General features: G+C 39.3%; 1 protein-coding gene across 1 annotated transcript in view; it reads left to right on the forward strand.

The window, feature by feature from the left end:
* The window catches only part of vwf (von Willebrand factor), a 103685-nt gene that overhangs the window by 32020 nt on the left and 44129 nt on the right, over window positions 1-27536 (forward strand). The window contains exons 17-31 of the mRNA XM_048610454.1: window positions 1738-1832; window positions 3293-3453; window positions 3534-3637; window positions 9930-10068; window positions 12294-12428; window positions 12619-12765; window positions 14336-14476; window positions 14591-14689; window positions 17260-17416; window positions 19321-19482; window positions 21259-21391; window positions 22564-23939; window positions 25066-25185; window positions 26220-26363; window positions 27096-27239. Of these exons, the coding sequence (XP_048466411.1) occupies window positions 1738-1832; window positions 3293-3453; window positions 3534-3637; window positions 9930-10068; window positions 12294-12428; window positions 12619-12765; window positions 14336-14476; window positions 14591-14689; window positions 17260-17416; window positions 19321-19482; window positions 21259-21391; window positions 22564-23939; window positions 25066-25185; window positions 26220-26363; window positions 27096-27239 (3257 nt within the window). The remainder of the gene's footprint in view (window positions 1-1737; window positions 1833-3292; window positions 3454-3533; window positions 3638-9929; window positions 10069-12293; window positions 12429-12618; window positions 12766-14335; window positions 14477-14590; window positions 14690-17259; window positions 17417-19320; window positions 19483-21258; window positions 21392-22563; window positions 23940-25065; window positions 25186-26219; window positions 26364-27095; window positions 27240-27536) is intronic.

Raw genomic sequence — 27536 nt, forward strand, 5'->3', positions numbered from 1 at the left:
ACAGTATGTAATATTTTGAAGGGAATGGATAAACTGCCCCTTACAACATGTCCAAAACTGTTTTAAACTCTAGAAGAGAACTTGGGCTGAGACAGAAGAGGCCAGATGTGCAGGTTGATGACTATGAACAAGTCAGGTGTTATAATCCTAGTTGATGTTAATATTGGTTAAGTCAGAATAAAACCTGGCTTGATAGATCTGTTTTTGTTTGAGATAACATGGCGGTCATTCACTGAAACATAGTCACATAAGGCTGAAGAGTTTCTTTAACAATAAAAACAAAAGCCAAAAAAAATCATTTTGATAGACAATGTAGAAAAATCTTAAAACACTCACCAAAGGGAACTTTCAATCTATTTCTCAATATCAGCATTTTAAAGTGATTCAGATCTAAACAAATTATATATTCATATCAAATCTTTAGGTGTGACTTAACTGATTCTTCTCAATTTCTGTCCTGTAAATTTTTACACAAATACTTTCAAAGCTGACAGCTTAGATTTTCTCAGCTGCTAATAACCTGTAGATTCTAACCAAACACTTTTGACCTTAAACTTGTACAAATTAACCCATGCTAATGAGATAAGTCATTCCCTTAACTTCTCTGAAAAGTCCCTTTTTTTTAGGACAAGGACAATATCTACAATTGATTCCAGTCAAGGCTCCTTGAAATTGCCCTAAAAAAAAGTCACTCTCGGTTTCCAAAGCTAAAACCAATCCTTGATTATCCTGAATCTAAAACAAGCTAATAACCTTAAATAATTATTCCACTTGTTGTAAACCACCCCTAGTAAAAACAATTTTCTATTATCACACCAGGCATTTGCAATCACCTGTTCTCTGGTACATATAGGGTGAGGTCAGTCTGGAGGACTGTCTGATTTAGTTTATTTAAAAAAAATAACTTTGCAAAAGTAACCAACATCCACACACCACTACTTTGGAAAGTAAACCCTAGAACTTTAATGTATATGCATACAAATGTAAATCGTACACATTTGTTCTCAGTGTACTGTGCAGGGAGGCAGTGGAACCAAAGGTGTGGAAAATGTAAACAAGAATTGGATAGATATCTAAGGGAGTGGAATATTGAGAAATATTAGTGTTTGGTATAGCCTGATGCAGCACAAAGACTTTTCTGGCCCTATGTATATCTACACTGTAAATGTACAGTATATATGTTTATATATATCCAAATGCTCCCACATTGCCTTCTACTATATCTTCACTATGCTGAGGCCCCTAAACTGTCCTAATCTTCCACCTTCAGAACATTCTCACTATTTTAAATCAATCCTGCCTGTTATGAAACTACACCGGAAACTCCAGTACAGTGGTAACTTCCTGAGTAGCATTTTCAAGCTTACTCTTCTAATGGGAATCTTCCAACACAAAGTCAATCCAATTCAATCCAATCTGACATAACCAGTGAATCAGATTACACACAAATGCTACTGCATTTGCTTATTTAAATTAAAAACTTACAGCTGTTCAGTGTTTGGAGTTTATTGTTAAGTGCAAGTAAGATTACTCCATTTGTAGATGGAACCAGCTCAAGTGAATAAGGATTTGGTTGTGTATTAAAATACAGGCAATTAAGTTCATTGTTTAAACTGTGAGGTTCTGCCTCTTTCTAGTATTTTCTTTCAAGATGGCCAACTCAGTTGAAGGCACACCCAAGCTGGCTTTTGGTAAATTTCCAAATTTCAAACAACCTGTTTGTTTATTGTTTTGCAGTTACTGTGAAAATGGTGTGATGCATTGCAGTGCAAATGGTTTGGTCCATCATTATCCACCAAGTATTTTCTTGGAGACAGAAGAGGGTGGCAGAGGTGAGAGTCTGAAATACAAACTGAATATTTATTGGATTGTTGTGGGTAGGTAGGTGGGTGGATGGTGCGAGGAGGGTTAAAGTGGTAGTGGATGGCTCCAAAGACAATCTTTGTTTTGCAACCCAAAAGCCGCCTTCCCCAATTGCCATGGACGTTTTAACTCCGCAAGGTTTTCCAAGGTTTTCTTTTATCAATCGGTTGTCTGGCATGCTTGGAAACCCATTGGTGTGTTTAATAGTCTCCAAAATAAACTACTGAGAAATGCTTTCAAGGGTCATTTCAGCTGCACAACACGAGGTATGCATGCTCCATCATGTAGACTCTGTTCACAGTAAGCCCAAAGAGCTTTGACAGGCCTAGGATCATCCAAATGTGTGCAGGTATTATTTTGATGACAGTGTGCAGGCTAGTAGCATAATACATTGGAAAGCTTCCAAACAACACTTTGACTTGCAATGGAATTGGCACCAACAGAATACGTGGGAAAATATGCAGGGTTCATTGATTGGTTACAACTTCAGATTCCATTTGTGAGCCAGACATTTGCTGGTTTTTGAACATTAGTACCCTCAGATATTGTAGAGCTGCCTATTCAGGTAAGGGAAATAGAGGCATAGAAACATAGAAACCAGGAGCAGGAGTAGGCCATTTGGCCCATCGAGCCTGCTCCGCCTTTCAATATGAGCATGGCTGATCCTCTATCTTAGTACCATATTCTAGCTTTCTCCCAATGTCACCAACTCATGAACAGTTATGGTATTGTTCATCACTGAAATCCTCTTCTCTGATCCTAATAAAGTCCACCCAGAAGACGAGGCAATAGCGTGTCTTTTGAAAGCAGTTGAACACAGATTTCAGTCCTCATTTTTCTCCTGAACGTTATGAGTAACACAACTCACTGTAAAATGTGTGACTGCATTGCCAATATCCTGCCTATTAGATATGCCTTGAACAGTGGTTCTGTCAAATCAGAGCACGTAGAATCAATAGCTGGTGCTTTTGTCTGTGCGAGCAGATTATACCAAACTCTGGGTAATGAATATTTGATCCCTGATCATCACTGTTTAGAAACCTTAACATTAAATTAAAAGAATTATTTGGTACGGGTAATATTTGCTGGAGTCGTCAGAAATAACCACACCCTAATGAATGAATAATAATTCTTTTGAACTTACTGTCAATTCTAAGATGTTTTCTGTGAACTACTCGGTATCTTCACACCAAGGTTTCTGAGCAGAAATACCAAAGTGTTAGTGAACTCATTGTGTCCTCACTCCTAAGTAATATTCCTTCAAAACATACGTTTTGAAATCATCTAAGTAATCATCAATTATGGTTTTCAGTCAATAAAGATGCACATAGCATAAATTGTGTCCAACTTACGTTCGTAAATCTATTATCTCAGCTTTGAATTTTAAATGCAGCCAATTGATACTGAATTCCAAACTCTATTCTTCCAGCTAAACGAGAGACAAGCTGTGACCCACCAATGACTAAATTTTCTTGCCCAGAAGATGACCCTACAGCCCAAGGCACTGAGTGTCTAAAGACATGTCAAAACTACGACTTGGATTGTGTGAGCTCAAAATGCACATCAGGTTGCATGTGTCCTCATGGACAGGTGAGAAGTCTGAATGTGCAACGAAACAGTGCCCTGTATTTGCCTCTTACTGTATAGTTTACATATCATCTATGCTTCAGGTACAAGAAGCGAACACATGTATTTCACCAGAAATGTGTCCATGTCTACACAACGGCAAGGAATATGTCCCTGGAGAGTCTATCAAGCAGGACTGCAATACCTGGTAATGCTATTTTCTTACTAAAATTAATGCACACATGTTTGAGCTAGAGGGGATTCATTGTAAATTTAGAATCAGAAAAATGTTGAATGCAAATATCTAGTGGGCATATTTTTGTTAGAATTAGCACACCTGGTGTGAGACTTCACCCATATACAACACATAGGACATTAAATTGTCGGCTGCTCACTGCTTTATGAACAATTATGAGCAATGCTCGCTTGACTCTCCATTATCTAGTTACATCAGGTAAGGATCTTAAGCAGGCACGTGTCACAATATTACTTCTGCCATCCAGTTTATGCAGCAAGGAGCGAAGTCACATACAGCAGGAGGCTCTCAAGTTTGCCTTTACCTTTGCTTAGTTGTTCTTCTACCTCATACTCAGCAGGAAGAGAGAGTTAAAATTGAGGACTTACTCCCAGAACATAAAATCTCTACAGTGTGGAAGCAGGCCATTTGGCCATTGAGTCCACATTGACCCTCAGAAGAATATCCCACCCAGACCCACCCCAATATCACATCCCTGCAACCCTGCATTTCCCACAGCTAACCTACAGACCCTTGGACACTCTGGGCAATTTAGCATGGCCAATCCACTTTACCTGCACATCTTTGGACTGCGGGAGGAAACTGGAGCACCCGGAGGATACCCATGCAGACATGGGGAGAACGTGCAAACTCCACACAGACAGTCACCTGAGGGTGGAATCGAACCCGGGTCCCTGGTATTGTGAGGCAGTAGTGCTAACCACTGAGTCACCGTGCTGCCCCAAAGCCTTATAAGACTCTACTTCAGGAGCATACAGTTGAAGATGTGAGGCTTTTAAGTTGAGCTGTATTTGAAACCAGGGGACAACAAATTATTTTTCCAGTAGGAAAAAGTGCATTATCAATGATCAGAAACCATGGACAGAACCTTGCTGTGTTGTCAGGGGTCAGCTGCAGAGCTGGCAAGACATTTGTGATGTCTCTTTTTTTGGGAAGGCTTGTCTGACCACGCACCAATTAGGCAGTGGAGCAGACACCAGTAGATATTCCTACAGAATCATGACCCCAGGCCTGGAAAGCCCTGATGAGAGCTGCCATCCAATCAGAGGTTGACAGCTTTTGCACTGGGAGGCTTTGGCTGCTGTTAGAACAGCGCCTCCTGGATTCCCAGGATTGTGGAAGGCCTGGGCCAAGGAGAAGTAATATGGGAGTTTGTGGGGTGGGGTTCATGGGGAATGGGTCTTATCGGACCCTTCTTCCTGAGGTCCAGCCCTTTGATCAGGCAGTGATTGCATTTGATCAAGATGCCCCTTTGTCCTGCTCCAGTGTGACAAGTGGCCTGCATGTCTTGTACTTGCTTTCATGCAACGTTGCTACACACCGACCTACTCTTGGATTGATAACAGCAAAGAAGGTGGTCACTTAAGGGCTTCCTTTGGCAGAGGGATAGGAAGGTCAGTGATGAGCATTCTCGCCTTGACCTTAATCCTGATGGGGACGGGAAGGCAGCAAGAGTTCAGTCAAAACACCACTCCATCTAATTAAATGCCATTCCCATCTCCAAACACACCACCAGCAAGAGGAGAAGACCCCATTATATATCACAGAGAGCAAGCACAAAATAACAAAGGAAAAGACATGCCATTATCTTCCCACTAAATCTGTGAAACTGTTTTGTGACATTTCAAAATATTGATATTTTCAGTGTATTGTTTATTGAATTTCAATATTTAAGGAAGAATACAGTTGTACTGAACTTTATTTGGCATAAATGCCACGTACAAACTGAAGGTGGTTGTTAGGCAGTATCCAATTTTCATAAGATGATCAGATGGCCTCAAGATAACTAAAAATCAAAGCATAGTTGATGCGCAAACATCTGAACAAAACCAAGATTTATATGTATATTGGCTGAACTTCTCCTAAAAAGTTACGTCCTTGCAGGGAGCTGTCAGCTTCATTAGTTCCTGTCTCTACGTGCCATCTGTTTAATAAACAAAAGATTCTTTCTGCATCTCTGACCAGATACAAATTCCTTTCTTTGGTTTAATTTGCACTGTAAATATTGGTCTCTATGTACATGCTTCAAATTGACTGAGAACAGTCGTTGGCTGCTTTGACCTCACTGCTTAGCAGTTAGCTATGGCTATTAAATGACACTGCCCTATATCTAGTGGATTTGAAAATCACTTTCTACTGTTGTCACAGTGTGAATATTTGATAGGCTTGTTTTCAAATTTGCCTTTGCTATTTTAATACAGACCTTAAATGATACAACATATGATATTAATCTATGTGTGTTATGTGTGCTGCAATCTTATAACTGATGTACTTTTCTGCCAGCATCATTTTTTCCTTGCCTGTGGTAATGGCCAGTGAAAACCACTGAGTCTTTAATGAGTAGTAGCTCTTACCTTAAACAAGAGATGGTCTATTGCGTGATGGTAATCTGTATAAGTTACATTAATAAGTTAAACATTGTTGCTAAGTCTATTGGGATACACAGGATAACAGGTCGAGATCCAAAGGCTTTCCCCGCGCAAGTCCTTATGGCATGTTCAGGCTGGATGGAGCTAAATGTGGTCTTCAACATTAAGCCCTTCAATGCCATTACCTTATATGACAATATAAATCTGTGAACATGCAGGCGCAGAGCATTACACACTTGGAATTAAATATGTCATTATCTAAGTCAATTCCAAAGGAAATTCTTTTTAATATAAGATTTTGTAAAATATGAAAATCTGCTCATGATTTCACATTTGTCCTTTTTAGTTGACAGGAAGAAAATTAACTCAGAACGAGTGATTCTCTCCAAAATAGTGAATATGAGGGGATGATTTGTTAGCTTACTTCCAATATGAAGCCCATGAGAGATTTAAAAATGATAAGAAACAAAGCATTGGAAAAGTACCTCATTTGAAGTCTTGATTTCTTTGCCAGGAAAAGAAAATATCTATTCAGCAGCCTTCATAAAACCACTCCTGGGAAATGTATTTCCTGTAATTTATTGTGCTTACAGATGGGAAATAGCAATGATTTTTGCCAGACTCTTAAACGATGTTCCCTGTGGATGAGATTCCCAGCAAGATGTGCAATATAGAAAATTGCCCTGTAGCTATTTTCTATGGATGGTTAGACTCATCATGCTAACACACAAATGTGGTGCAAATGGTACAGTCTTTCTGCTTTCCCAGACCGAGAGCACATGTTCATTTCTTCCCAGTATATTTTGATTGTTCAGTATGAGCATGAACATTAGACTGGCTGGTGGAATATCTGCATGAGGTGAACATTGAGCTCAAATTCTCAATTAAAACACTCCTGGATATTGGATAGAAGGATCCTGTGCACCAAAGGACTCATTGAAACTTTATCAAAACCACGTCACCAAAGTGAGAGATACATGGTAAGGTGAACACTGCTGTTAACATGCAAGGGACTTTACTATCGTAGAAGACTATGGCAAAGTCTGTTCTGGATTTACTTTCTATATTAAATATAATTGCCACAAATTTGGGTGCCACAATGTTTCCCTCATAACTTGTAACTCTATGACTATTACCTCATCTAATCTAGTCATACAACTATAACTAACGATAACTATAAGCAAGTCCCAACTTGTATCTGAAACTTTTGTCACAATGAAATTATGTAGAACTTTCAACATAAAGAGATAGATCATTCTGCCGATCAAGTCCATGCTGGTGTTTATCCATCACAGAAACTAATCCAATGTACTCATCCTGTTCCCATTTTCCCTAATCCTTATTTCTATTAACCACAATTTATTCTTAAATGATGATTTTTCGGTCCGATGTTGACCCATTCAAAATATACTCACCACCACAAATTTCAAATTGAACTCATCATCTTTAATTTAAACATTAACCCCAATCATGCATTCCACTGCCTCCTTAATCCGTGTGTAAACATCATTCTCCCTTGTTCTGTCCTGAATCTTTATGCTAACTCCTAATGTCTGAGTCACTTTTTGTTGAGCCTCTTATCTACTGGACCAAACCCGTGTGCTCTGCCCCATCATTTTATAATTTTAACACTTCAATCAAATTGATTAATAACCTCATCTGCTCTAATTAAAACGGAGGTTATTTTTAAGTTTCCCCTTTATTTTTCCTTGTTTCAGGTCGTATTTAATGATTATGTATCATATCCTCTCGTCATTACCATAATAGTGAATTCCAGCTGTTCCCATGAAGGTTTTATTTACTAATTCTACGTTACATTTAGATTTTCACATTCTATACCTTTTCCCAGGTTCACTAGCCTTTTTGATGGTGTTATCTCTTTGAAATAATGCTTTTAATATCTAGTTAATCTGCACTAAAAAAAAAACTGTCTACACTTCCACATCACTTCATTCCTCACTATTCTACTTTCATTCTTTTTACCAATATTCTCCTCGCTTACCTCCCCCTTTATTGAATTGTATATGCCATTTGAAAACTGGGGCCAAGAGGTGCAGGAGCCCTTCCCAATGCTTGGAGAGACAAGATTGGCTTTTCTGTTCACCAGGTTCCTATCACTCTCCAAAGATTTGATTTCTGCTAGATTTAGATTTTCCTGCAGATGGTGGGCTCTCATTTTCTACCTACAAAACAGTGAACTTTATGGTAATGATTTTTTTTGAAGGCTGAACTTCACGCCCCCAGTACCACCCCAACTTCGGGACCTTTGTGCTACTGACTAAGTTGCTTTGAGGGGGAATTGAGCCAATATAGACTTTAGGTGATAATATTACAGGATAGTTTCTGCTTGAGCTTCTGTTGACTTACCAGTACCACTATTGACGCAGTACAAGTAGCCAAAACCTCTCAGCACCCTGAAAATGTTTAATCAACTATTGCACTGACTAACACGACTACACGCTGTTATCAGATTTAGATCTGATACAAAATTGTTGGACTAGAGAAACCCACCTGGTCCATTGAGACCATTGCACTTTCATGTCTGAACATTTCATCCTCCATTATTCTCCACAGCCCTGTAATCTCCTGGGAAAGGTGGAATAAATCTCTCAGCCAATAAATGCTAAAAAGTACTTTGGAAAATTCCTCTCATCCCTGTCTAAGGGATTTAGCTACGTGTCCCGTTTTCAGCCACAGCAGATACAAAGGAGTCAAGTAGCCTCTTTCTGTGCAATAAACATTCTATGATCTTCTTTCTATCATTTGAAAGCAATTAGAACCATTTCAGGGAATCACATGCAGAGTGAGTTTGAGCTATCAGTGTCAGGTGAGTCTTAGTGTACTGGAAAGGAACATACAGAGCAGGAGAGCCTATGCACAAGCACTAAGGTAAAATGATACTGATGTCATGACATCTGACACAAAGTGGATGTAAAACTTGGTTTATTGCAGCTCATTTCCAAAGAGCAGAGTGGTAGAGTGGAATCTTTTTCTATTCACACGGCACATTAACTTACCATAGCAATGTAATTAACATAATTTGGAAAAAGTCTCCTGTTCACTCTCTTCCATTAAACACAGTGAGAGCCAAGAACTGAAAATAAATTCCTGGGCTTACACAGTGTTTGGCATCGAAAAAAGATCAAGAGTCTGAGAGATCAGTTCTTGGTCTCTGTTTGCACAAACAGAGGGATATTATAGGCTCGACCATCATTTTTTACTGATTCTGTGATTTTCAAGGTCTTGCACATTACAAATCCCCACTGACAAGAAAGCAGGACTTAGATTTCATACACAGAGTTGGGTTTGCAGAAAGCAAGTGGAGGTCTAAGCAGAAGCAATTTCTCATGGTATAAGAATAAATGTATCAACAGAAACTTTTGAGCTTTAATTACTTAAATTCAGACCTGGTAGGAATCAGACATTTTACATTGGATGTTGTGGCTCGTGCTGATACTGAAGGCAAATAACTACTTCTGGCTCAGGCTGGAATGTTACAACCACATACATTTTAGATGTTAAGTCATTATTTTCTTAAAGGGGTACACATGGTTCAATTGAGAATTGCATGTGCAAATTAAATCTAAGTCAATGTATGGGGGTCTACTGTTGTTAGGCAAGCCTTCTTGCAGCATTAGAGAAGGTAATTGGATCTAATCCTGTTGGGGAATTCAAGACTTACTGGATGCAACTTGAAACAATGGTGGGACATATCAGCTGATGTCAATGATGCCTATTGGGAGATGGGAAGGTATATACTCAGCGAGCTTTTGTTCCAGCCTCAAAATCAAGCTCAAACTGTTTATTTTGGACTGAATGGCTGATAATATTTAGTAAAAGTAGGAGCTAATTGTTGTTGCTGTTTGTTTTTGAAGTAAATGCCTCAATCGCAAGTGGCACTGCACAAACAAGGTCTGTGCTGGAACCTGCATTGGAGTGGGTGAGTCCCACTACATCACTTTTGATGGGCTGAAGTATACATTCCCTGGAAAATGTCAATATGTCCTGGTTCAGGTAAGAATTTCCTGTTGTGGCTTTTTGCATAATTTCAAAATGGATGAAAAAATGTGGATTTTCCAAAACATGTTCTTGGCAGGCAAGGCCCCACACTGGCAGTGCATCTTCATACAATTTACTGGGAGTCCTTATTTTTGCAAAGTAAATATCTAAGTTTTCAAATGACAAAGTAGTGTAGGAATGTTATGCATAGAAGAAACCATTGGCTATAAGAAGAAAAAATGCTGGAAGTATTGGAAGATCAGGCAGCAAGCGTCTGTGGTGAGAAAAACTGAGATAATATTCCAGGTCTATGACTTGTCGCTGAACCCAAACTACCCAATCAATATTTTGCAGTGATTCTACAGCTAATACTTTGTATCATTTTCCCTGACAGGAACTAAACCTTTCCATATGTTTTATTCTATAATCCTATGGCAACTTCTTAATTAAATTATCCTTATTTAAAGAAAAACTTGCTTAATTTCAAATTTCTCACAATACACTTAACTCTACCAACTATTCCTAGAAACTGTGCTTGACTAAAGAAACTTTTTGGAACTAAACCTCCACAACAGAGTTCAAGAAATTATTATTTTTCAGAGCTTTTCTTGAGATTTTCTCAAGGGCTACTTTTTGATTTATGAAAGCTACATTTTGGATCACAAGTCTCCCTTTTCATTCTCACTAATTCATTTATTAAGTGATACAGTCCAAAGTACCTTTACCTTCTGTATTTGCTTTGACATATGGGATGTGTGGACTGACATGGAAACAGAATTAGAAAAATTCACCAACATCCTCAGCAATTATCACCTCACAACTTAAAACCACAATACACAAGGAAAACATTAATTAGTGAGACACCAGACTATTTAAATTAGCACAAGGCAACAGACTAAATTAATAACTAAAGTTTTTTTTAACGTAAAATAACTGACAGACATTTCTGTATGAAGAAAAACCTAATTCTAAACATACCAGACTGGTCAGGTAATAACTAATATATTTCTATCTCAAATGCACAAAATGCACATTTTAACCAGGCAGCATTCTGCACATCTAATCTCACTTCCATATTTAAACTTAACAATTGACATAGAACTCCACTGGTGTCTACAATAGCATCTACAACATTTTCCCTTATATAAAAGCTCCCGAACATATGCAGCCTTAAGAACGAGATTCCACATTCATCCTGAAGGATTTCATTACCTCAGAGATTTCAAAATTCTTTTACCTCCCATTTGTCTAAATATTCCTTTCTTCATAGGTTTAAAATTGTTCTCACATTTACAGTCTTTTTTTTCGTCCCCCCGCAGCCTCATTCTGGACCCCCCCATCAAACTTTGCAACTTCTTCCCTGCCCTACCACCTCTTTTATTCCACACCTGCTGTGACCTTCTCCCATCCATACACTCCTTTATTTCTTCCATGCAGGCCCCCCTCTTCATCTCAATCCCAAACCCCTGCCCCCCTGCCGTCACAGATGGCACCGCACACCCCGCCCCCGACTCGGGCTATGGTACCTTCTCTCACCGAGACTTAGATTCGGCCCAAGGCAATCCCCATCACACACTCATCACAGCCACTTATTTTCCCAGCTGCTTCTCCAATCACAGGCTGGTTCTCTCCTACACTTGCCACTAGTGCTGTCACTAGTCATCCAATCAGTGGCAAATGGAGATGAAAAGCAACCTAGTTTGGAGGAGCATAACAGAGACAGAAGGTATGATTGGAGGAGCAGCTGATAAGGAATCCTCTCTCTTTCACATACAAAGTCAAAAATCACACAACACCAGATTATAGTCCAACAGGTTTATTTAAAATCACAAGCTTTCAGAACGCAGCCCCTTCGTCAGGTGCAGTGAAAGGAGAGCACACAAACACAGAGTTTATAGGCAGAGAGATGAAGGGCAGAGAGATCAAACGATCATACAACTGGTGTGAGTGGAGTGAACAAACCTAAAACAGCTGGCTGGCTGCCTCTTGTTGAATCTTTAATCATTCCAGAAATTGCAGAAGCAGGATACAGGGAACTGTTAGTTTCAATTGATTAAGATGCAAATTCCAGAATGTGTTTCAAGTCGCAGGTATGGAGCAGGGTTTAACTCACATGGGAATTTGCTCCCATGTGAGTTAAACGTTGCTCCACGCCTGTGGAAAACTAAAAGTAATCTACTTAGTTGCACATTTAACCGTTTTATATGCATCCTCCATCACGTCTTAAATATGTTTTTTAGGATAGTTGTGGTAGGACTGAAGGGACATTCCGTATAATAGTAGAGCACTCTGGCTGTGGCTTGCCAGGAGAAGACTGTTCAAAGGACATCACTGTTTTCTACGAGGGAGGGGAGCTTGAGCTGTTTGGAAAAGAGGTATGTTATAACAATATCAATAAAAACAATGCCAATGCGTGTTGGAATGTTTGCCATTTTGTTTCAATCCTCTTGGAACTTTTAGTGTTGTGTAGTAAATCATAATCTGAGCATTTATTAAAGATGACTTTTCTTTTTATGATGTCACTTTTTTCACATCGAGCTTTAACTTGTTTGCTTCTTATATCAGGTGACTATCAAAAAGCCCATTAAGAATGAAGCAGACATGCAGATATTCAAATCTGGTCTTTACTACATAATTATGTTGGGCAAAAAGATTACCATACTCTGGGACAAGAGCACTCGAATCTCTGTTCAACTTCAGGGCCAATACAAAGTGAGTGGATTTGAATGATTTACTTCCTCCTTGTTTCTTCCTAACTCCTTTCCTTCATCACTGTCTCCCTCACTCTTCCTTCCTTGTTTTTCAGAATTAAAACAGGCTTTGGGCAACACTTGCTTCATCCTTTCCTGCTTCTTTTTCTCTTCAATTCTTCCATATTTCCTCCCTTCCCTTTTCTCTTCCCTCCTTTCCATTTTTCCTTCCATGGATTTATAGTTGGGATTACAATCCTATAACAGACGGGAAAGTAGTTAAGTGCTGAAAGGAAAAGGACGCCACTGTCAATCATACAGAAAGCCAGGAGGTTGGATGGAAGAAAGTCAGGCATTTCTGATAGCTTTTTTCTGGATGCAGATGCAGAAATAATACTCGTTTCCTCAGAAAATAGAAGGCAAGGAGGTAAACTACCTTAAAGGTCATGAAAAGGTTTGATAGGGAAGAAAATGTTTCCAATTGTGAAGGAGTTCAAAACTAGGAGGCATAAATATAAGTTTAAACACAAGGTAATCTGATCAGACATTTAGAGAGTGGTCACAATGTGGAACACACTATGGATGAGAGTTTTGGAGATGGTTAGTATAGAAGTATTTTGTGGGCAAGTTTAGATGAATACAAGGGCAAAATGGAATAAGAGGATGTCTTGATGGGTAAGATGAAGTAGGGTGGGGAAGCTTATGCACGATATAAACAGCAGCATAGACCAGTTGGGTCAAGTGGCCTGTTTCTATACTGTACATCATATCAAATTTGTTATAATAATGTTAAAGTTAAGATGGTATATATAAGATTGAAATAGTACAACTCATTCTTTAACTGCTCTGTAGCTAATAGTTTTAGTGCATTAAATTCAGTGGTTCTGAAGAGACCACCAGCAAAAAACAATAAAATGTTAAATTGTTTAAATTATTTTCCTACCTTTGACGATTCATTATATATTTTTAACCATTTTCTCCCTAATAATTTTAGGATTGGGACAACCTTTGCATTTTGATTTTATTTTGCACACGGCAAATCCAATCAATAAATATCTAATTTTTAAGGTGCTTTATCGTCATAGCACTACGATAGACAGCCATTGAGATGGCACAGTGGCTCAGTGGTTAATACTGCAGCCTCACAGTGTCAGGAACCTAGGTTCAATTCCACCCTTGGGTGACCGTGTGGAGTTTGTACATTCTCCTCGTGTCAGTGTGGGTTTCCTTTGGGTGCTCCAGTTTCCTCTCACAGTCCAAAAATGTGTAGGTCATGTGCATTAGCCATGCTAAATTGCCCAAAGTGTCCAGGGGTGTGCAGACTAGGTGGGCTAGCCAGGGGAAATGCAGGGTAATAGGGTACGGGGAAGTGGGTCTGGGTGGGATGGTTTTTGAATGGTCAGTGTGGACTCAATTGACTGAATAGCCTGCTTCCACACTGTGGGGATTCTAGGATTTTATGTGAGAGTTGGAAGAAATATTTATTGACTATGATGTTTCAACTGAAATGATTCATGCTAAAGTTTTGTTTGAAGAAATTTAATTACAGTTTGTCTTCTTCAATTCTACTCCACGCCCACCCCCTGAAATAGGGTAAAGTTTGTGGATTGTGTGGTAACTTTGATGGAAATGCAAACAATGATTTAGTCGGCAGTGGTAATCAACTCGAGATTGAGCCCATTGACTTTGGGAATTCATGGACAGTGAAACATTTGTGTGCAGATGCCTACCAGGTAACTTCCTACACTATGCTATGCATGGTAGTTTGTTAACATTGTCTTTACAAAAGAATAAACTTTTTTCTCAAGTTACATGCTAATTCTACATGATTCCATTCAATTTCTCAGACACCTTCTCCATGCAGTGGAAACAGCTTGAAGCAAACATTAGTGGAAAATTCATGCGACGTCATAAAAAGTGGCCTGTTCAGTGAATGCGCTCAGTTGGTGAGACATTTTTTATCCCAAAACATTTAATGTACTTGTTTTGACTGGTCCCCAGGTGAGGATCCCCGGTTTATTACAATTCTGATAGAATACCCCAAATGGTTATACTTCCTGGCGAGGAGGGGTGAATTGCACCCCTTCTTTATTCCATCCTTCCCTCTGTTGGTTTCTGCAAAATGCCCAAATGTACTTATATTTTATAAAGAGACAATTTAACCAGGCCTTCTTGAGATAAAGAAACAGGGTGTTTATTAGGTAGTGCAGGTAAGAAAAGATAATGAAATGTGAAACACATACACACAAATTAGAGATGACAGCTAAGTCCAAAGAGTAAAAGTAAGAAAGAATCAACTGTTCTTTGGCTGGTCCAAGATGAATAGACTGTGAAACATTATAGCTATTGAAGTGGTTGATACTGAGTTCTGCAGTAAGGAGTTTATTTAAGTTTTCTTCAACAATGACTTTGCTGATAGCTTGTTTTCAGCAATCAGAGAGAGATTTCATTTCTTTTTATGGAGACATGCAGAGCTATCTCATGGAGGCTCTCAGCTGTGTCCTTTCATAGCAGACTTTAGCACAGTGCATCCTAGACCGAAAGCCAGCACACAGTCCCAGAGCCTTGGGACTCGAATTGGATTTTAGCCTTCTTTCGTGTCTACTATTCATGGATGAGGACCCCCAAATCCCTCTATTCTGCAGTCTTTCCCTATCTAAGTAATATTCAGCTCCTCATTTCTTCCTGCCAAAGTTCACAAACTCACATCTTCACGTATTATCTTCCATCTTCCAAGTATTTTACACACACTTAAACTGTCTGTGTCTCTCTGTAGACTCCTTTTGTCATCCTCATCACTTGTCTTCCCACTTATTTTTGTGTCATTCATGAACTTGGCTACAGTATATTCTCTTTTCTCATCCAAATCATTAATTTTTATTGTAAACATGTGTGGCCTCAACACTGCCCCTGTGGCACTCTATAAATTGCAATTTGCCATCCAGAAAATGCCCCCTTTATAATATGTTGCCAATCCATGCTTTCCCTGAGTAAATGAGGTGACTGTGTTTTATTATGCTATACGTTCAGATTAAGGTGTCAGTAGTAGGCCTCATAATGACAATTTCAGCCAAAGGCTCTCTTTCCTTTTCCAGTGCTAAATACGCCCATTGAAAGTAGATCAGACAAGCAGCATTCCAACATGTACAGCAGATAAGTGTTAAAGGGTCAGAATGAATTATGAGGATAATCTAAGGTTAAATATGTTACTTGTTTACACACACCTGTGCACGCACACACAATTATATCTCCAACCATATCTGAATTACTTGGGGCTACAAACTTGGGAAAGGCCAAGAAGAAACTATCTCCCTTGATCTTTGGATTAACGGAAATCTGTGAAATCTGTTTCCAAGGAATAGACCACTGGGAGAAATGCCGTTAACAGCTTCCTGTGTAATGTTTACCTTTCCTGTTTTTTTTAATCAAGGCAAAATTGCAATAAATGCCTAATTTCAATGTACTAATGGGCTTCCCAGAGCCTGAAAAATCATTAATGACCCTCCAATGTGGCCAGTAAAACTCTAGGCGACAATGGCATATTATATGTAGCATACAAACATAAAGTGAAAGCTGACCACTCTCAATACTTAGGTCTGGTCTGCAGAATTGCAGCTCATATGCACAAATGCAATTTAATGTTGAAGCTTTCAAGCCTAATGCAATAGCATGTAGAAATTTGCAATTTGGTGCTGTTTGGTGTATGTCATTCATTGCAATGCTTTGTCCCTTTTACTACTTTTGGGAATTTCATACAAAAGTGGCCTAACCATGCCAATGTCACAGAATCAAGCAACAGCTTACAATGCAGCACATCACTTACATCACCCATAACATGTATGAGCACATCATACAAACTGAAAGATATAGATACTACAGAAGGAGTGTATAAAGTGTAGGAAGTGTCTGATCTTAAATGAAACAGTGTGAGCAAAGCCTTAGCGTTCATAATTGATTCAGTTGAGAACTTGACTGACAGTTTGCTATGTATATCTTACTCTGCAGGGGGACCATTGGTCAACAGATAACCTCTGTAAATCATACATTACATGTTTCAGAAAATGTTTAAAAGGTCTTTCCTGTGTATCCGAAGGTAAAACAAAAACAGATTTTGAAAAAAGTGTTCCACTTGATCTATGGTAACTAAAGTTTTCCCTCTTGCTTGTGGCTCCAAAGAAACATAAGGTTCATTCAAACGGAGTCCTGTTATTGTCACGTTAATAAGAATGCTCTAACAGTCAATTGCTCATTGGGGATTGATTCACTCTGTGGGAAAGTTTATCGAAAATATCTCAACCTATGAAGCAGACATTACAGCAAACCGGTTTAGTTCTACATGCGCAGATTATAATCCAACAGCAGTCTAACTGTCAGGCAGGGTTGCACCATTGTATGCAAACAATACACAGTAAACTTTCTTAAAGGCAGGTACATATACAACATATAGGAGGCAATAAACATGTAGTATGAACAAAGAGCAGTCAGGCAAGGATAAATACTTGTCATTTTTTTTTAGATTGACCCTGAACCTTTCTGGGAGATTTGTGTGTATGATACCTGCTCTTGTGATTCCACTGGAGAGTGTCTGTGTCTTTGCAATGCTATAGCAGCCTATGCACACGAATGTGCAAACCTCGGTGTATTTGTCCAATGGAGAACAGCTAATCTGTGCCGTAAGTAAACCAGATAACAATTAGATTTGGGCTGGAAGGTTAGTCAATGAACTTGAAATGAATGCAGGAGAAAGAGTGCACGCCTTTGCAGATGACACCAAAATTGGTGGTGTGGTAAAAAGCGAGGAGAAGAGCCTTGATGTGGAGGTGCCAGTGTTGGACTGTGGTGGACAAGGTCAAAAATGACACAACATCAGGTTATAGTCCAACAGTTGTCTTCAAATCAACCTGTTGGACTGTAACCTGGTGTCGTGTGATTTTTAACCTTGAGAAGAAAAGCCTTAGACCGCAGAGCGATACAGATGGGCCGATGGGCAGAACAATGGCAAATGAAATTTAATCCTGAAAAGTGTGAGGTGATGTATATGAGGGAAACCAATGTGGCAGGGGAGTACACAATGCATGGTAGGACCCTAAGAAGATCAGAGGGACCTTGATGTGCATGTCCACACATCTTTGAAGGCAATGGGACAGGTGGATAAAGTGGTTAAGAAGGTATATAGGATAGCTGCCTTTATTTGTCAAGGCATTGAATACGAGAGCAATGAGATTACAATGGAGCTATATAAGGCATCAATTATGCTACATCTGGAGTACTGTGGTGCAGTTCTGGTTGCCACACCAAAGAAAGGATATGATTTCATTATGGAGGATGCAAAGGAGATTCACCAGGTTGTTGCCTGGGTGGAATGTTTCAGCTCTGAAGAGAGAGTAAATAGGTCGGGGTTGTTTTCTTGAGAGCAGAGAAGGCTGAAGGGGGACCTGACTGGGGTGTACAAAATTATAAGGGGCATAGATAGGATAGATAGGAAGACACTTTTTTCCTTTTACCTAAGAGCTCAATAACCTGGGGGCATAGATTTAAGGTATAGGGAAGGAGGTTTGGAGGGGATTTAAGGAAGAATTCTTTTTCCACCCAGAGGGTGGTGGGTGCCTGAAAGGATGGTAGTGGCACATGGTATCATCACTTTTCAATCACTTTTGGGTGATCACTTGAAACGCCATAGCATTCGAGAGTATTGTTGCTGGAAAGTAGGACTAGAGTAGATAGGTACTTTATGACTGGCGTGATGGGCTGAAGTGCCTCTTTCCATGTTATAAAACTCTGCGACTCTATGATTCTATGTTTGGATTGTTCATTATTGAAAAATGTGATTTGTTAGTCTGCTCTGGATTGATTATAAAAGTAAAGATGAATAATTTACTCCAGTAAAGTTGAGTGAAAGCAGTTGAAAATGTGTTCTTGATGGGCATTATTAGCAGTGATATTAAAAAAGATTGAGTTTGCACCAGTTTTAGTTTCAGCAGTTATTGCACCCAACCATTCAAGTTAAGCCAATGGCATCAACCGTGCTGGTTATGTTAAGTAGATCACGAGGTATTTAGAGCGGCAATACCATAATTTGAAACTAGTGGACTATTCAAATTAATGTACATGTTGAAGGAGTTATTAATCCAGGTATGGAGTGGACTATTCTTGTGATAAATATTTCAACTAAAATTTTGCTAGCCTCAATTCATCTTGAAGGTCTTAAGTATTTTTGCCTAAGTCGTATCTCTCCCACTGAAATTGGGACTGCTAATTTACAAAATCACTCACCTCGGAAAAAGAAATGTTTTAAAACAAATGAGGTCAATTGTCTGAGTCTACATTTTTGGTGCCGAGCTTCCTCCGTGATATGTGCACAGAATTTATAGACCACATGAAAAGGAAGCCACAAGATGTTCTAATATGATTTCTAAATGCTTTAGGAACAGAGATTTGCCAAATTTAACCTATGTTGATTGTGAATACTAATGGAAGATAACAATCATCTTTACCACCGCAAATAAGCATACATATTGGTACATTGTTGAGTTTCTCTAACACTGTTGACTAAAAGGTCCTTTTCTGTTCACTGCAGCAATAAGCTGTGAAGAACTGAACACTGGACAAGCAGAATATGTGTGCGAGTGGAGATACAACGTGTGTGCTCCTGCTTGTCCAAGGACTTGCCAACACCAACTTGAAGAGGAAGACTGCCCTGTGAAGTGTGTGGAGGGATGCCATGCATATTGTCCTTCAGGTTAGTTTGCAGAGAAAAAAATATAAGTGGAACATTTCATAATTCCAGAGCTTTACTATCGCAGAATGGTTTCAAATATTGCCATATTATTACCACTGCTTTTAACATCAATACTTATCACAGTCAACTACCCACATCAGGCAAATACTACCAATCACGCTAGCTGTTTTAAGTGTCCTGGCTATTGTAGGCAATTCAAAAAACTTTTCCTACCTTGTAATAAAACTAAATCCCTCCAAGAATTATTCTGTGCCTGTGCCTATTTTTCTTTATTAGGTTTCGTTATATAGATTTGGTGGTTGTTCAGGTGGTTGACTTCACTCATCGGCTGGTGAATGTGCCAAGCTGCATTTCCTTGTTATTGGAGATGGAAACAGTAAACAGTTGGAAGTTCACAGCCAAACACAGGATCGTATCCACTCATTGTGAATAAAATCTCACCTTTTGTGAATGGAGCCATCTACATGGTGTAACAACCACTTCAATCCAAATGGAACCAATGATTTTGACTGATAAATTTCAGGGAGCGTGATTTCATCACAACCTCAATTGGACTTTCTGAAGCAAACAAAGCATTGGAATGGTTAATATTGAGGGAATTCTAGGCATATATGAGAGTTTCAACTGTAGACAGGTTGAGATAGAACAGGGACGTGCAGTTTTTTTTAGAGTTGGGACTAGATGCTTTTCAAAATTGAGACAATATGTGATGATGTTAAGATTGCAATGATGAAGCTACAGACATTCCAATTCAGCCTGAAACATTAACTTTGGAGCAGCTTGGGATAACTGATGAGGTAATAAAATGTGTTGGAAAGGTTGCTGGTGATTGTAGTTCACCCTAGACAAGAATGACTAGTAATAAGGTCATGAGAAATGGCAGTGGTAGATAGGGATAAAGGTTCCCAATTCCTCCAAGCCTTTCAAATTGTTCTCTGTCAGCAACTCAATAAATTCATGAGGTAGCGAGGGCTATATTTCTATCCTTGTTACAACAAGTGATTCTGTGAACATCTTCGGATGTGGTGTGATGCGATATTAAATTTTGAGATTTTCTCACAATTGAGAGCCTTTTTTGACTGAAGTATTAGGCACGGAGAGTAGACCAGGTCATGTTTGTTCCCATTTTCCAATCACTGCAATAATGTGGTGGAATCATGAGAAGGTCTTGTTTCATCTTTAAAATCTAAGCTGGTTCAGATTCCTTGCAGCAGCAAGCTTGGTATTCCATATGTCTGTTTATTAAGGCAAGAGGGCAGCAAAATGATCATATGAATCGACTGGTATCTATGTGCTGGTGACATGGGTTCAAAGCCCAATCTAAATTTAAACCATTAACTATTCTGGAAATGAAAACTGGTAGCAGTAATGGTGACTTTAAAACTATTTTCAGTGATAGTTAAAAATTCATACAGTTCATTAATGCCCTTATAAAGAAAGAAATCTGCTGTCCTTACTTGATCTGGCCTAAATAGAACTCACAGCAATGTAAATGGCTCTTAACTGCCCTCTGAAGTGGCCTAGTGAATCATTCAGTTCAAGAGCAAGGATACAGCAACATGTGTTGGCCTTGCCTACATCCCATGAAAGAATTAAAAAAAAAATCAACTGAAATTCAGAAATAAATAAAAGGATATTGAACTCAAGAGCATCTGTTTAGTTATGAGATAAATAGTACTGGCTTTGATGGTACATCTTTAAACCTTTAAATGGGATGATTTGACAAGCCATTGGCAGCAAAATTCTTCACCTTTTTATTGTTTCAATAACATTTAGGAACTATACTGGATGAGACTTCACAAAAATGCATCGATCCTGCACTTTGTCCAGTCTGTATCTATGAGAATCAACGTATTCTAGATGGACAGACAATCGTTATCAATGAAGGAACAGAACACTGTCAGACCTGGTATGCTTTTGTAATATTCCATTATGTTCCAATATTCCTTCCAAACTCCATATGCAATTAAGTTTGGATTATGGTTCAGGTTCAGGTTGAATTTTAATTCTGTTAAATTCATGCTTTGGATCTTGCAAGTGTGGAGTAGTTATTAACTACATCCAAAAAGTTGCACAAAAATGATTTTAAAAAGATAGTAAGAGCCGCTGATGCTAGAGTCAGAGATAACGCAGTGTGGATCTGGAGGAACACAGCAGGCCAGGCAGCATCAGAGGAGCAGGAAAACTGACGTTTCGGGTCGGGACCCTTCTTCAGAAAATTTTCTGATTTTTTTGAAGAAGGGTCCCAACACGAAACGTCAGCTTTCCTGCTCCTCTGATACTGCCTGGCCTGCTGTGATGCTCCAGCTCCACACAATGATTTTTAAAAAATGGTTTAATCACTTCCAAAACCTCTTTGCATCACATTTCAGTTTTGAGAAAGTGCTTCACAGAAAAGATGCAAGTAAAAAGAACAACTGCATCATTAAATTTTTCCCATTTTGTTTGTGTACAAGCATATTGATTTTTGTGTGTGTGTACAAGTCAGAAGATGCACAGTTGCAAATTTCTGAGCCGCGGTTAACCAAACCTCACCCTTTGAACAATTTATAATAATCAAACCTGTGGCTGGCTCAGTCAGATCGTAGGTCAGTGTAGTTCTGAGTTCAGGCAGGAAATCAGCTGCTATGGTTGAACAATTGAAATAGGTGCCCTTCTTGGAATTGGCCAAAGCTTTATTATAAGGATTACTCCATGCTAGTAAAATCAAGGCAACGGGAGAACTGATTTTATGGTCATCTGTTTAGTGATGATCACCGAAGCATGTATTAACCTGCAAATGACCTGAACCCCTCAGAAAGGAGGTATTTAATGCTGAGTTCAATGTGGGGATATCAGACAAGATGGAGGAAGAACACTGGCGCAGGAAAGAAGTCATGTGATTCCAATCAGTAATCCGCAACATGTACATATCTCAAATCTGTTCTTTTTCTGGTTCCATCTAATGATATGGTTCACTGGTGTTTTTTGTTCAAGGTTACGGGATATTGATAACATTTTATCATAGTCTATATTGTGAAGCATGCTAAAGATGATAGGAACTATCATTTACTCCATTTTCTTTCATTTATGTCCCCTCAGCTCATGTACTGGAACTTCCTTGCTTTGCCAAGATTGCCCTGTAGTAACAATAGAGCCAACGTTGATTCTGCCATCAGAAGCCCCTGAAATAATCCCTGGTGGATGCCATAGGGTAATGGAGCTGGCTTTCCTGATTGATGGCAGTATGTCATTTTCAAAGAAGGAATTTGAAGAAGTAAAGAGATTTGTGCTGGCAATGATGGAACAGATGCAGATCGGCCAGTCGAACATACGGGTTTCTGTCCTGCAGTTTCATTCACGCATCAACAAACTGTTCGACTTGTGGGAAAAGAAGAATGTAAGAGAACTGAAGACGTTAGTGAAAACAATGCAATACATTGGCGGTTCTAAATCAAACCTAGTTGAAGCTCTGAAGCACACATCAGTTCTTGTATTTGGAAAGGATGCAAGGAAAAAGGTTCCCAGAATTGCCATACTTGTGACTGCCAGCCCTTCATCTAATGGGGTTGAAAGGGTCTTACATTTCATCATCAAGAGGAAAGTCACTGTGATTACAGTTGGAATTGGGTCACGAATAAATCCAAAAGAAATAGGCTTGATAACATCCAAATCACATGACGGCAAGTCATTTATTTTGAAGAATGTCAACGAGCTTAATAAATACAGAAGAACAATCTTAGATTATGTGTGCAGTCGTGGTGCTACTCCACCACCTCCTACCACCATGGGAACTGCACCAGTGAAAACAACAGCATCGACCACAACGTCACCCTCAGTTGCCCATGGAGTGTTCACCACCACGTCCCAGAACAAAGGTGAAAAATGGGATATTGTGTTCCTTGTGGAAGACTCTGATAACGTTGGGGAAGATAATTTTAACAGGACCAAAGAATTTATGATAAAAACTGTTGAAAAGTTCCAAGTAAAAGAGGGAACCACACATGTATCTGTCGTCCAGTACTCTGATAAAATAAATGATGAATTTACTTTCATTAGCTCTCAGAAAAACTGGGAAGTGATTGAAAGAATAAAACAAATGCGGTATCATGGAGGAGAGCACACCAATACTGGCAATGCTATAATGCATGTCATTGAAGAAACATTAACCATGCAGAATGGCGCAAGGGAGGAAGCACCTGATTTAGTGTTTATGATAACTAGCAACCCCCCATCAGACAGTATCACAAATCCAATAAAAGCTGTTAAAGACAGGGATGTAGACTTAATACCAATTGTTATTGGGCCTGATATTGATATAGCTGAGTTCCCGCTGCCAGTTGTGCAAACTACCTATGAAAATATTACCAATATAGTTGATATGGTTTACAAAACCTGTTGCCAACCAACCATTGGTAAAACGGTACCTACCACGTTAACCACTGCCACCACTACTACCACAACACTGCTGCCATCAGGTGAGGATCACTGATTATTTGAAGTGTGAATAACTTGGACTTTTACATGGAATTACATTATATTTGTTGCTTAGAGACAGGCCATTTAGCCCAACTAAATCATGCTGATGCTTTTATTCTCCACATGTTAACAATTTGTTTGTTTAAATGGTTGATGATTTTGTGAGAATTCTAAACAGTTACAATTTGCCTAAGCATCTTACGCAACTGCTTGAAAAATTTTGAGAAATTTCTATCTCTCAAATTTCTGCTACAGGAATTGCAACTATTTACTCTTTCCAAATGCTCACCTGCACTCCTGTAACTGAACACTTCTTCAATTTTCCCATCACTGTTCAATTTCCACACACCACTTGCAGAATCACAGCATCCTATCGCATGGAAGCAGGCCTTTAAGGCTAAAGGGAGAAGAGAGGGCCCGTACTCAAAAGGAAAATAAAATTGCAGCAATTGGCCACATACCTTGGGTTGGTTCTTGGCTCATAGAGTCATATAGCATGGAAAGAGACCCTTCAGTCCAACTAGTCCATGCCGACTATTTACCCAAACTAAACTAATCCTACTTGCCTGCATTTGGCCCATATCTGTCCAAACCTTTCCTATTCAAATGTCTTTTAAATGTTGTAACTGTATCTGCATCCATCACTTCCTCTGGCAGCTCATTCCACACGCGAACCACTCTCTGCGTAAAAAAAAGTTGTGCCTCATGCTCTTTTTAAAACTTTATCTTCTCACTGTAAAAATGTGCCCCCTTAGTTTTGAACTCGCCCACCCTAGGGAAAAGACCCTTGCTATTCACCTTATCTATGCCCCTTGTGGTTTTATAAACCTCTATAAGGTCACCCCTCACCCTCCTATGCTCCAGTGAAAGACGTCCAGCCTATCCAGCCTATTTTTATAACTCAAACCCTCCATTCCTAGAAACATCCTGGTAAATCTTTTCTGAGCCCTCTCCAGTTTAATAGTACCGTTCCTATAGCAGGGCAACCAGAACTACACACAGTACTCCAGAAGAGGCCTCACCAACATTCTGTACAAACTCAACATGACGTCTCTTTTCCTATACTCAAAGTTCTGAGCAATGAAAGCACATGTGCTAAGGTATAATTCTATTTCTTTCATGCAGTTCCATGCACTGAGCCAATGGATGTAGCCATACTCCTTGATGGCAGTGACAATGTTGGAGAGACACAATTTGAAGAAATGAAAACATTTGTGAAAACCTTTGTTGGCAAAATCCAAACAGGTTAGTGAAAGGAATGTCAACATTATGAATTCTACCAAACTACTCAGCAAACTACTCAGAAATGAGTCAAACATACCCTTTTATTGGAACAAAACCACACCAAGAGTGACAGTAGAGGTGGAGAGAGATTGGAAGTAGAGATTGCAGTCTGGAGAGTGTTCAGAGGCAGAGATGGAGGGGTTTGGAAGGAGTTCAGAGGCACACTTTGGGAGGGTCAGTGAGACATAGTGCTGAAAGGTGGACACAGGAGTGAGGTCAGAGGCAGAGATTATAAAGGATTGGAGGGTGATTGGAGACAGAGATGCATGGTTAGAGGCAGGTCAGAGGCACGAATTGGGAGTCAGACATAATGGTATGAAAAATGATAGGCTGCAGTCAGAAAGGGATTATTTTGTGAATAAGAGAGTGGAATGAGAAATAGGAGGATTAAATGCAGAGTCAGAGATTAACTGGGTTGGTGATGCTGTTGGAAAGCAGAGAGGGAGTGCTATGTTTATTGAGTATCTTTTGGAACTCATAAAGGTAGAGATGTGGTTTTAGATCAACTAATTGGGCTGGTGTAACCCAAAACTCCTATGCATCCTGATCTACAGATAATGTTATAAAAGCTATAGATCAAGCTTGCATCCCCATGTTTTACCTGACAGTCTCCTGAGAGCTGGAATGCCCAGGCAACAATGATTAAAAATAGAATAACTATTAGAATGAAAAGATTTCAGTGGTCAACTTTATTCCTCAGAGAGGAATAATCACCATCTCTGTTAAAAGACGAGTTTACTTTGCATGGAAGTTGGGTGGATTCAATGCTTGTGTCAAATTTTTAACATGTTAAAATGTTGACTTCCCACCTGACTGAAAACCTCTTGTTTTTCTGGTGAGGGTACAAGTTCCTCCACTATTTAAGTTAGAACATTGAAGATCCTCTATTATTCCTGTCACACTGCTCTATCCTATTCTATAAAGCTTTACTTTATGTATAAAAGAGAAAATGTCATGTATATTTTTATTCCATTAAATAGTTTCTTCTACTGCAGGAACAGATGCCACCCATATCTCTGTCCTACAGTATGGAAGGACCAACACACAGGAAATTTCTTTTGATGAAAACCAGGAAAAGGAAAATCTCTTAGACTTGATTGACCAAATTCAGCAAAGGGAATCAGGACCAAGTCAACTAGGTAAAGTTTCTCTGATATTAAAACGTATTCTTTTCATTGCATTATGCATAAATGCAGTGGCTAGAAGAGCAGGTCAGAGACTAGGAATACTGCGGTGAGTAACTCACCTCCTGACTCCTCAGAACCTGTCCACCATCTACGAGGTACAAGTCAGGAGTGTGATGGAATACTCCCCACTTGCCTGGATGAGTGTAGCTCCAATAACATTCAAGAATCTTGATACCATCCAGGACAAAGCAGCCTGTTTGATTGGCACTACATTCACAAGCATCCATTCCCTCCACCACTGACACTCAGTAGCAGCAAGTTTACTATTTACAAGACGCACTGCAGAAATTTACCAAAGATCTTCAGACAAAACCTTCCAAACCCACGACCAGTTCTATTTAGAAGGACAAGGGCAGATGGTATATGGGAACAGCACCACCTTCAAGTTCCCCAAAAGCCACTTACCATCTTGATTTGGAAATATATCGCTGTTCCTTCACTGTCACTGGGTCAAAATACTGGAATTCCCGCCCAAATGACATTATGGACCAACCTACACCAAGTGGACCATAGTGGTTCAAGAATGCTGCTCACTACTACCTTCCCAAAGGCAACTAGGTATGGGCAATAAATGCTGACCAGCCAGTGACACCCACATCCCACAAAATGAATAATTTTTAAGATTATTTCTTCACACAGTAAGAGAAAGATATATTCCTGTAAGTTGTCTGTGATCTATTACAGGATCAGCACTCTCCTTCACTGTACAGAATATGGTAATGGAAGCAAAAGGGGCAAGAGTTGGTATTCCAAAGGTTGTTGTGGTGATAGTGACTGACACCTCTAAGGACGATGTTGGTAGGGCAGCACAGGAAGCAATGATAACAGGTAAGTCAATGTCACAAGTATTAATTGTACTGAAACTAGATTGCCCTTTCAAAAGTTCAGTACGTAGGAAGAAACACACTGTTGGGAATGCAATCTTTGGCTAAACTGTGGCAACACCTCTCTCTTGGATACGTGTAAAACATCCCATTGTCTAATTGGTAGAGGAGCAATGGAGTACTTCAGTGTTCTAACCAGTGATTACTCCTCAACTAATAAATGTGAAACAGTAAAGTGGCTTACACTTACCAGATCACAGGGCTGTTCTCTCTTTAGAGAGACAAGACTGGTGGTGGTTTA

The sequence above is a fragment of the Rhincodon typus genome, chromosome 22, assembly GCF_021869965.1.
Source record: "Rhincodon typus isolate 14 chromosome 22, sRhiTyp1.1, whole genome shotgun sequence".
Classification (NCBI taxonomy): domain Eukaryota; kingdom Metazoa; phylum Chordata; class Chondrichthyes; order Orectolobiformes; family Rhincodontidae; genus Rhincodon; species Rhincodon typus.